This window comes from Rhea pennata, chromosome 7 (genome assembly GCF_028389875.1).
Source record: "Rhea pennata isolate bPtePen1 chromosome 7, bPtePen1.pri, whole genome shotgun sequence".
Classification (NCBI taxonomy): Eukaryota; Metazoa; Chordata; class Aves; order Rheiformes; family Rheidae; genus Rhea; species Rhea pennata.
In genome coordinates this window covers 16,211,776-16,221,177 of record NC_084669.1, presented here as the reverse complement: position 1 = coordinate 16,221,177, position 9,402 = coordinate 16,211,776, and the positions used below count along the sequence as shown (strand labels likewise).

Sequence of the window (9,402 nt, the reverse complement as noted above, 5' to 3'; positions counted from 1 at the left end):
GGAAAATCGGGAGAAAGCAAGTCTCCAAAACAGACTTTCTGAGCCCCACTGGCTCATCTTTCCGCAAGCGCATGGATCAGACCATGCCTGCTCACTTCCGGACAGGGAGCTGTGCCCCTCCGGAGACATCCTTAGGATGAGCGGACACCAAGGCAATGCGCATGACTATGGGGCAGGTCTCAACAGATCAGTGCTTCGAGCTGGGGCTTGAAGGCGCTCTGGGGTGTCCATGCGAAAATAAATCACAGCAGCAACCCTGAGAGAAGCACAGCATAGAGAATACAGGGTAGGGAGGACAGCCCAGGAAGCAAGCCCTGGCCCAGAGTGTCCCTGAGGAAGGGCCAGTGACATGTGGCCAGGAGGATTTTTAGGCAACTGGAAAACAGCTTTGTCTCAGAAATGATGGTTAAATCTATGCCATCTTGCAATACCCTTAGGAGGTATAATGCCAAATCCTACATTCAGGATAAATCCAGTGGGTTTGCTGAGTGGTTAAAGGACACTCCAAAAATACTATTTCCTGGCAGGACTCAGGCACATTTCTGACGTGAGTGCTGCTATAGGTCTGAGCACTGGCGGGTCAGAGGATACGCCTGTTACTCTCAGGAACGTGCAGGCCTTGTCCTCACTGCTTTATGTCACTCTCGAGCTTTCAGCTGGAAGCAGAGAAGGTGGCTTTGGAGCTAACCAAGTTCTTTCATGGTGAGAATTAGGGAAAAGGCCAAGAGCAGACTTTCCACTACATTTTCTTTTTTTTCCTCAGAAAATTATGTTTTGCTGAAGCCAAAACTTCCTGCAGGAACATGTTGTCTTAGGCAAAAATTTTGCTCTTGAAATTTTCTGAAGCGTTTAAGGAGGCTAAAACATTTTTTGAAGCAGACCGTATAGACGGTCCATCCCAGAGGAACTGTTCAGGTAGTGAAGCGTTACATTCTGGCATTGCAGCACTCCAGAAACTGAAATGCAGTGGAACTGTATTTTAAGGATTTAATTTTACGGAGAACCTTTAAAATGTCTTTTCTGATTTGTATTTATTTATTATCTTTAGTTTCCTTCTTGCTAAAGGCAAACCCCTTTGGCTCCTCCCTACAGCTGGGAAGGAGGGGAGACGCGCATGCATGAGTTTGCCCAGCTTGGGGTGCAGGTGGCTCTGCAGGTGCAGCGCTGTCGAGCGTGTGAGGGTTCACCTCTGTTTTAGGATGAGCACGGTCCCATGGAGCTGTGCGGGGCAGTGCTGGGGGCCACTCTCGCAGCCCGAGCGGGCTGCCAGGAGGGCTGGGTGCCATCAGCAGGCGGAGGCGCTGACAGATGGACCAGGAGAGGGGCCGCACGGGGCCGGAAACTCCTGATCCCTCTTTATCTGCCCCTCAGCCTGCTCTCTCATCTCTCCGTCACGCTCTCCATCCCGCCTGGTATCTCACACTCCTTTTCCCTGACCCCCTCGGGCTGCTGGGGGGCAGCCCTGGCACCCCGCTCCCAGCCACAGGCCCCCGGAGCCGGGCTCGCCCCAGGTTGCTGCTGCTTGTCGTGGGACCGGTGTCCCTGCAAGATGGGGAGCTGCGGCAGCCAGGATTTCCTCCAAGAGCAGCCACAGGAGCCGCAACAGGATCTGGGTCAGGACCCCGCTCCGCAAGGCTCAACCCGTCAGCAGGCGCAGGCGTCGCTGAGGGTGTCCTCAGCGTGCTACCGGCCTCGGCCGCTTCCCGCAGCAGGCTGGAGCGGGAGCAGAGTCTGCACCCGAGCTTGGCAACACCCGCTGCCACCTTCCCCAAATGTGCGGGCTCCTGGGTCGGGGCCCTGCTGGCTCCTGAGGTCGGGGGCCCAAGAGCAAGTGCGAATCTTTTACGTGGTTTTGCTCGGCCCCTGATTCCCCGTCGTTGCTTTGCAAACCCATTTCCCCAGCTGGCCGGGGTGGTGCCGAGGGCTGGGAGGGGGGTGTCAGGATCCAGAGTTAATGTAGCTGCCCCTAAACGCGCTGCCAGAGCTCAGCTAATCTGATAATTACAGCAACAAAAGCCATTTAGACAAACCATGACCTGACCCCGGGAGCTTGGAATGAAAACATTTTACCCTCCTCTGTCTGGATCCTGTGCTGTGAAAACATCTGTATTCGGAGGAACGCTGGGAAAATAACCTTGTGCGCATCACCCAGTGGGGATGGCTATTGCTCCGCTCCCCACCGGTGCGTCGTCTGCACCCGCCACTGCCCGCCGAGGCAGCGACCACGTCCTTGCTGTGGTCCTGGGATGGGGGAGGTGCAGTGTGAAGAAGAGGATGGGCTGGAGATGGGAGCAGTGCCAGGGTGGACCTTGCATGGGGAAGCACGGAGGAGAAGTGATCGGCACTCGCCTGCGCCACCACGCGCAATACCATCTCAGAAAGGGCTTTTGCAGAGCTCCCAGGTGGCTCGAGCGTGCAGAGAGGGGACCTGGGGCCCCGGGGTGGCTCTGGGCTCAGTGGGACATGCCGGGGCTGGCCGCCACGCCACCCCTTGGGAGGCTGGCCGCCCGGAGGGGCTGCGCGCGGGGGGCCGTGCCTGTGTGCGGCATGGCGGTGCACACCTGGGGGCCGTTTCGCTCTGGGTAAGGTGCGCAGGCCATCGCCTTGAGTGGCAGGTCATTGCTGGCTGTCCGTCTGAGACGAAGGGAGGGGTGCCTCAGGGCACCCTCTGCCCGTCTGTCTCGTTCCTGCATCTGTTCCCAGAGCCAGCTCTGCACTGCGCAGCCAAGGGCACGTGGAGCCGGCCAGGCTGGGGACTCTCAGACTCCCCGGCAAGTTGTTACTGCCACATCAGCCCCAGCTTCGATCCTCGCCTGCAACAGAGCAGACAGTCTCCACCGTACTGGCCCTGCTGAGCTCACGCTGCCCACAAGCCTCCAAGGAAGGGGAGCAAAGAGGGTGCCAATTTGAGGAAACCTAATTTGGGAAACCACACTTTTTCATGCAGCTGGTGCTATTCAGTCCACTCTGGTGTTCCCATGGGTCTGCACAGCTGCTTGGCAATGCCAGCTTGGCAGGCAGAGCCTCATCCCTTTCATGACTTCCCTGCTCTGCATTGGGAAAGGGCTTGGCCATGTCCCCAGATATCCCTGTGCTCTTTGGAGAGTGGTAGGATTAGAAACCAGTAAGTGCAGTGAGAGCCTGCCAGTCTGGGGACTCCTCTGCACTTCTGACTGCTCCAAGCAGTCTTGGGAGGCTTTTCCCTTCTCAGCATCCCAGTTGCCATGCAGTGCCGTACCCCTCATGAGCAGAAACTATGGCTCACCCTGCAATGAACTATTTCCATCTACCCTTGATCCCCTTGGTCATCTTCACCTGCTTTCTTGCTCATCACTGCGCTGTCTCTGACTTAGCAGCATCCATAAACTCAAGAAACCCAAGTACTTTTTATCAGGTTAGCGTTAGAGGAGGGTAAGGTTAGGTAATGAGGACAGGTTTTGACAATGTCAGGGGTTTGCAGGAGCTCATAGCTATTCTAGACAGCAGGCCTGAAGCCCTTTCTAGGGTTCCACTATCTTTTCTCAAGGTTTATTAGAGGTTTTGTCTGAGTTATGGTTGTGTTAAAAGAACCATGATGATCAGGGACTGGACCTAATGTCTTGCTCCTCCATCTTTCTCATTGCTCTATTTTCTCCTAAGGTAGAAACTTGAGCATGCTGCTGGGCTGCCTCTACCTCCTCCTCACTGCCGTGCTAAATATAAAGTGCACTGGGCCGTTCTTCCAGGTGCTGCCCGGAGCCGTGAGAGATGGAGGCTCTGCCCCCGGGGCCTTTCTGCAAGGGCAACAAGATTCAGGAGCCACCTTCGGCATGGGAGAGGGGTAAGAAGCCAAACTGGTTTTAGGAGGGATTTTGGCTGGGTTAACAAAGGGAGTCTATGACACAGGTTGTCTGCAAAAACGTTTGGGGACAGAAAGTCCTCCCCAGTGCTGTATTCCTGTGTTTTGTGTCACGAGGGGTGGTACACATCTTCTGGATCACACCGGTGGGTCTGTTATTCACAACGTCCTTCCTGTTTCCCTTGAAGACTTTCCCAGGTGCTGCAGGTTTTCAGTTAGATTCCCACAAACTTCGAAGTCGTTTCAGAAAGGCAGCAAGTTACTAACAGGGCCCGTAACGTACCAGCCTCCGGCGAAACCTCCCTTCCTACGTTTTCCCCCGTCCCGTTTCTCCTGCAGAAGCCGCAGGGCAGGCAGCGAGGCGAGAGGCGATGAAGGATGCGTCCGGGGCCTCAGGCGCAGCTCGCTGCCGGGCCAGGAGGGCTCCAGCGAAGGGCCTGGAGGCTCCTGCAGTCTCCGCTCGCGTCCTGCAGCTGCCCGGGCGCCCGGGGCCACCCACAGCCTGTCCCCTCCCAGCCGTGCCAGTCGGTCCTCGCTAGTCCCGTGCTGGACCCGGCCCTGCGGTCTGCTCGGGCCTCCTGGGGCCGCCCGGGCACCCTGCAGCCGCCCGGCGCTCAGCAGGAAAACGCACAAGGCTGGTTTCTCGGGGGCTTTGCTGCTGTTTTCTGTTCCCCCCCTCCGCTGCTAGGCGGCAGCCCTGCGCGGCGCCGTCCCGCCGCACGCCGCGGCGATCCGCGGGCCAGCTCTGCCCCCTGCCGGGCCCCCGGCACAGCGGCGGCGAGCGCCGCGCCGGCCTGCGGGCAGCCCCGCCGCAGCCCGCAGGGGCCCCGGGCTCGGCTCGGCTCGGCTCGGCTCGGCTCGGCTCGGCTCGGCTCGGCCCGGCCCCGCCGCCGCAGCCGCCCCCAGTCCCCGCCCCCCGCCGCCCTCACGGCCCCTCTCGCGTCACGGCGCCGCCGCCGTCACCGGCCCGGCTGCCGGCGCCGCCGCGATTGGCTGCCCGCGCTCCGCCCGCCCGCCCCGACAGCCGGCACGGCCGCCGTTGATTGGCGGCGGAGCGGGAGGGCGGGGCTGCTGGCGGCTCGCCGATTGGCGGCGGGCGGCTCCGCCCCGCCGCGCCGCGCCGCGCCCCGCCCCGCCGGTGAAGGTGAGCGTCTCCTCGGCGGCGGGCGCCGGCCGCCCCGCAACGGACCGCGCCGCCATGGCCGCCGCCGCCTCCATCTTCGCCGCCGTCCCGCGCGCCCCGCCCGTCGCCGTCTTCAAGCTCACGGCGGACTTCCGGGAGGACGGCGACGCGCGGAAGGTCAACCTGGGCGTGGGCGGTGAGTCCGCCGCCGCCGCCGCCGCCCGGGGCCGGGCCTGCCGGTGGCTGACGGCCGGGGCCGCCCGCCGCGGGTCCTGCGTGCCCGTGGCCGCGAGGTCACCGGCGCCGCTCTGGCGGCGGCCGGCAGGGCGGGCGGGCACGTGAGGCGGCGGCGGCGGCGGCCGGGTGCAGCTGCCCGCCCGCGGCGGCTTCCGAGGAGGCCAAGGTCATCGGGGCGGCGGGTGCGAGCCTTGGCGAGCCTCGGGACGGGCGCCTCCCGCGCCGCCGGTTGGCCCCTGGAGGCAGCCCGGGCGTCCCTCCGGACGTCCCTGCGAGCCCGCAGGCTGCGGGGATGTGAGAGACACCGCTGTGCCTTTCCTTGCAGCCTACCGCACCGACGAGGGGCAGCCATGGGTCCTCCCGGTGGTGAGGAAAGTGGAGCAGATGATTGCCAAGGACACCAGCTTGAACCACGAGTACCTGCCCATCCTCGGCCTGCCCGAGTTCCGGGCCAATGCCTCCCGGATTGCGCTGGGTGACGACAGCCCTGCCATCAAGGAGAACCGGGTAGGTGGCGCGTAGGGAGGCAGCGGGGGCTTGTCTCTGCAGGAGAGCCATCTAGGTCTGTGGGATGTCTCTGTAGCAGACAACAGAGAAGAGAATGTGTGTGTGCGTGAAATAAAGGTATTTAGGAAGGATTTATGGATTTTTTCTGACAAGGTGTTATGCTGGTTATAGCTTACTTCATGAATCTATATATACAAAGCTGTTTGTGCAAGTAATCACAAGTTTTTTGGAAAGGCAGAACTTGAGCTGTGGATGGAATTTGTTTTCCTCTGCTTTTAGTGGTTGCCCTGCAGGAAACCAAAGTCCAAGAATAGAGCACCTTCCCAGTGATAAACAACTCTGGTACTAGCTGGGGATATGCTTTGTGTCAAAAAAATAATAAACAGCTGAAGTCTGTTTACAATTTTGGAAGTTGTCAGGGCAGGTCTGAGGTCAAAGGAGACTTAAAGGCCACTAAGATGAGATGCTCTCTCTTTCAGATTGGCAGTGTGCAGGCCCTGGGTGGGACAGGTGCTCTGCGTATTGGAGCGGAGTTTCTGAGGCGATGGTACAATGGAAACAACAACACGGCAACCCCTGTCTACGTCTCCTCTCCATCGTGGGGTGAGTGCTGTTGTGAGTACTGCCTGCTCCTTGCAGAAGGTCCTGTAGGTCAATGGCAGAAGTATAGACAGCAGAATTCTTCACAGTACAGGTGCTTAGGCAGTGGGAGCGGGCCTTTCTCATGTGGATGAAGAAAATTACTCTGTCACAATTGTTGGTGACATTCAGGGAGGTACTGAGACTGGAGAAAGTGGCTTACTGGAGGTAGGAGCTGCTTTTCTGAACTGTGATTTCTTTCCTCAGAGAACCACAACTCTGTGTTTGTGGATGCTGGCTTTAAAGATATTAGAACTTACCATTACTGGGATGCTGCTAAGAGGGGGCTGGATCTCCATGGTCTGCTGGATGACATGGAGGTGAGTAAAACTGGTGTGGAATAGGCTGAGAGAGGTCCTGTGCTGTCAGCAGCTAGCTGCACTCTTGCATGATGTGCCTGAAACAGGATCTCTGCTAAAGAGATTGCTGGTGCCCACAGCAGATGGAAGCCTTTATTCTGCTCTGGGTGCTAAGAAATGTCGGTCCTTATGACTAAGACCTGTTCTTTTCTCAGAAAGCCCCAGAATTCTCCATCTTCATCCTCCATGCCTGTGCACACAACCCAACAGGCACTGACCCAACTCCAGATGAGTGGAAGCAGATTGCTGCTGTTATGAAGGTATGGGCTGCTGGTGGGGTTGAAGCAGTGCTGAGAGGACAGGTAGCTCTTAAACCAGCTGGAGCACTTGCATCCAAAATTCTAGGAAATGGCATGAGATGTGGTAGGAGCTGGAAGAGTTGCACTGGGCAGATGTTGAAGGGAGAAGCTCACAGTATGTTGGATGTTTGTGCTGCAAGGATAGAGCGCTCGGAAGACAGAGGCATCCCAGTTCTGATCAGGCTTCCAAGTTCTTGCTTTCAAACTGAGATGTGGGCAGCAATGAGTTTTCTCATGCTGGAAAGACTCTCTGGGGGTACCTGCTTTTACAGGTACTGGGTAATAGGATGTGAAATAGCACATCTCTTGTACCCCTTTTGGGCTTCTCTAGAACAGGGAGGAGGCAGCTGTAGCAATGATTTCTTGTGCATTTGACCTTTTCTTGACCACGTTAGTTTTCTATTCCTTTGCTCTAGTAGAAGGAAAATGGCCCAGTTTGGTCTTACTGGGCCACATGCCATGCAATTCACCTAGAAGCTTAATGTTTTTTTTCTTCCTATGGGGACGTGGAGGGAGTAAAGAGGTCATGGGGAAGGGGCTTCCCTCTAACACTGTTCCTCCTTGCAGCGCCGGTTCCTGTTTCCATTCTTCGACTCGGCGTATCAAGGTTTTGCCTCTGGCAGCCTGGACAAGGATGCCTGGGCTGTGCGATACTTTGTCTCCGAGGGCTTTGAGCTCTTCTGTGCACAGTCGTTTTCCAAGAACTTTGGGCTCTACAGTGAGTGTCCGTCAGCAAGCTGGTCGGGCAGCATCATACCTAGATGGATGGGGCTGGCATGCTGGGGAGAAGGGAGTGCTCTGCTTTAAAGTGATGTGAGGGGCCAATGGCTCATATGTCTTGATTTTTTCACAGATGAGCGTGTGGGGAATCTGACTGTGGTGGGGAAGGACGCAGACAATGTGCAGCGTGTGCTTTCCCAGATGGAGAAGATTGTGCGCACCACTTGGTCCAACCCTCCCTCCCAAGGAGCGCGCATTGTGGCAACTACTCTTACTTCCCCACAGCTCTTTGCCGAGTGGTAAGCGTTGCCAGGGCCGGTGGGAGAGGGGAAGCTGCCTCTGAGAGTCAGGCTTGGCTGGAGAGCTCCAATGCAGACGCGTTGTCCTTACTCTGCTTACTGCAGGAAGGACAATGTGAAGACTATGGCAGATCGGGTCTTGCTGATGCGTTCAGAGCTCCGATCTCGTCTGGAGTCCCTTGGGACCCCAGGCACCTGGAACCACATCACAGAGCAGATCGGCATGTTTAGTTTCACAGGGCTTAACCGTAAGTATCAAGTTGTCTGGCGCTGCCTTGGGAGAGGAAGGGAGGACTGGGTGGGGAAGGTTGTGCTGGGAGAGAAATGGGCTGAAATCTAGGCTGGTATCTCTGGGGACCTTACTGGGGTCCTGGTATTCCTACTGCAGTTAGCTGGAAAATGTTTTAAGCTCAAGGCTTGTTGAGCTTCTGCCTGGTCCTCTTCATCGCTGCCACTGTGGGTATGCAGGGACAAAGCATCAGACTGCATTTCAGAGGCTAACACTGGAAATTTTCTCCTTGTTGTGAAAGATTCCAGCAGCCTTGACTGGTTCTTTGGGCTTTTCTGAGCTGTGGGGTCACAAGTCTGACCTTGAAATTCAATTGCTTTCTCAGCTAAACAGGTGGAGTACATGATCAAGGAGAAACACATCTACCTGATGGCTAGTGGGCGCATCAACATGTGTGGCCTGACTACCAAGAACCTGGACTATGTGGCTAAGTCCATTCATGAAGCAGTCACAAAGATCCAGTGAAGCATGTGAACAACCAAACTTACATGAAGTCACCAAAGCTGTAGTGTGTAGTCCATGTCTTTCCCTGCTCATGGCTTGCCTTGTCCACACCTTTTCAGGTTTAATAAAGATGGGAGCAGCAGCTCAATCAGGGATAATCATTTTTGGCCTTTCTGAAAGACCCCCTGCAATATGGCAGGGTAACTTCCCCAGGAGATGAGGGCAGCATGAGCCTTCTTGGCTCTCATATGACTGACAGCAGCCTGGTCTTTGGGCACCTAGAACTGCATCTGTAGCACATCCAAATCAACCCCATTTAACCGATCGTTTTAGTCTGGTCCTGCACCAGTGCAATATGTTATGGAATAATGGCCCAAGTGGTTGGGCTCTCACCAGGTCTATGGACTGGTGTCACTTGATAGTATTTTGATGGAGGTGAAGCCAGTTCTGACTTCCCCCACCTAGTTCTGAGCCTTACGCGAGCAAACATTTGTAATTGTAACTGCTTCTTGGTGTTGCTGACAGAAAATTAAAACTCCATCTCTGAACTCTAGCCCTGCTTCTTGTGATGTCTGCCCAATGCTGGTGTTGTCTTGTGGCCTGGTGCTGGCAGGCTACTGCCTGAGGAAAGGCCTGTGTTGTAGAGCT

The 9,402-nt window shown here is 56.8% G+C and overlaps 1 protein-coding gene across 1 annotated transcript; it reads left to right on the top strand.

Moving 5' to 3' along the window:
* The first annotated feature begins 4,970 nt into the window (after nucleotides 1-4,970).
* On the top strand, nucleotides 4,971-9,307 carry GOT1 (glutamic-oxaloacetic transaminase 1). Its single transcript, XM_062580315.1, has 9 exons — nucleotides 4,971-5,157; nucleotides 5,524-5,705; nucleotides 6,185-6,308; nucleotides 6,552-6,664; nucleotides 6,859-6,963; nucleotides 7,570-7,720; nucleotides 7,856-8,021; nucleotides 8,127-8,269; nucleotides 8,636-9,307. Exons 1-9 carry the CDS (start codon nucleotides 5,037-5,039, stop codon nucleotides 8,773-8,775), a joined length of 1,245 nt encoding a protein of 414 aa, XP_062436299.1. The 5' UTR covers nucleotides 4,971-5,036; the 3' UTR covers nucleotides 8,776-9,307.
* The last annotated feature ends 95 nt before the right edge of the window (nucleotides 9,308-9,402 follow it).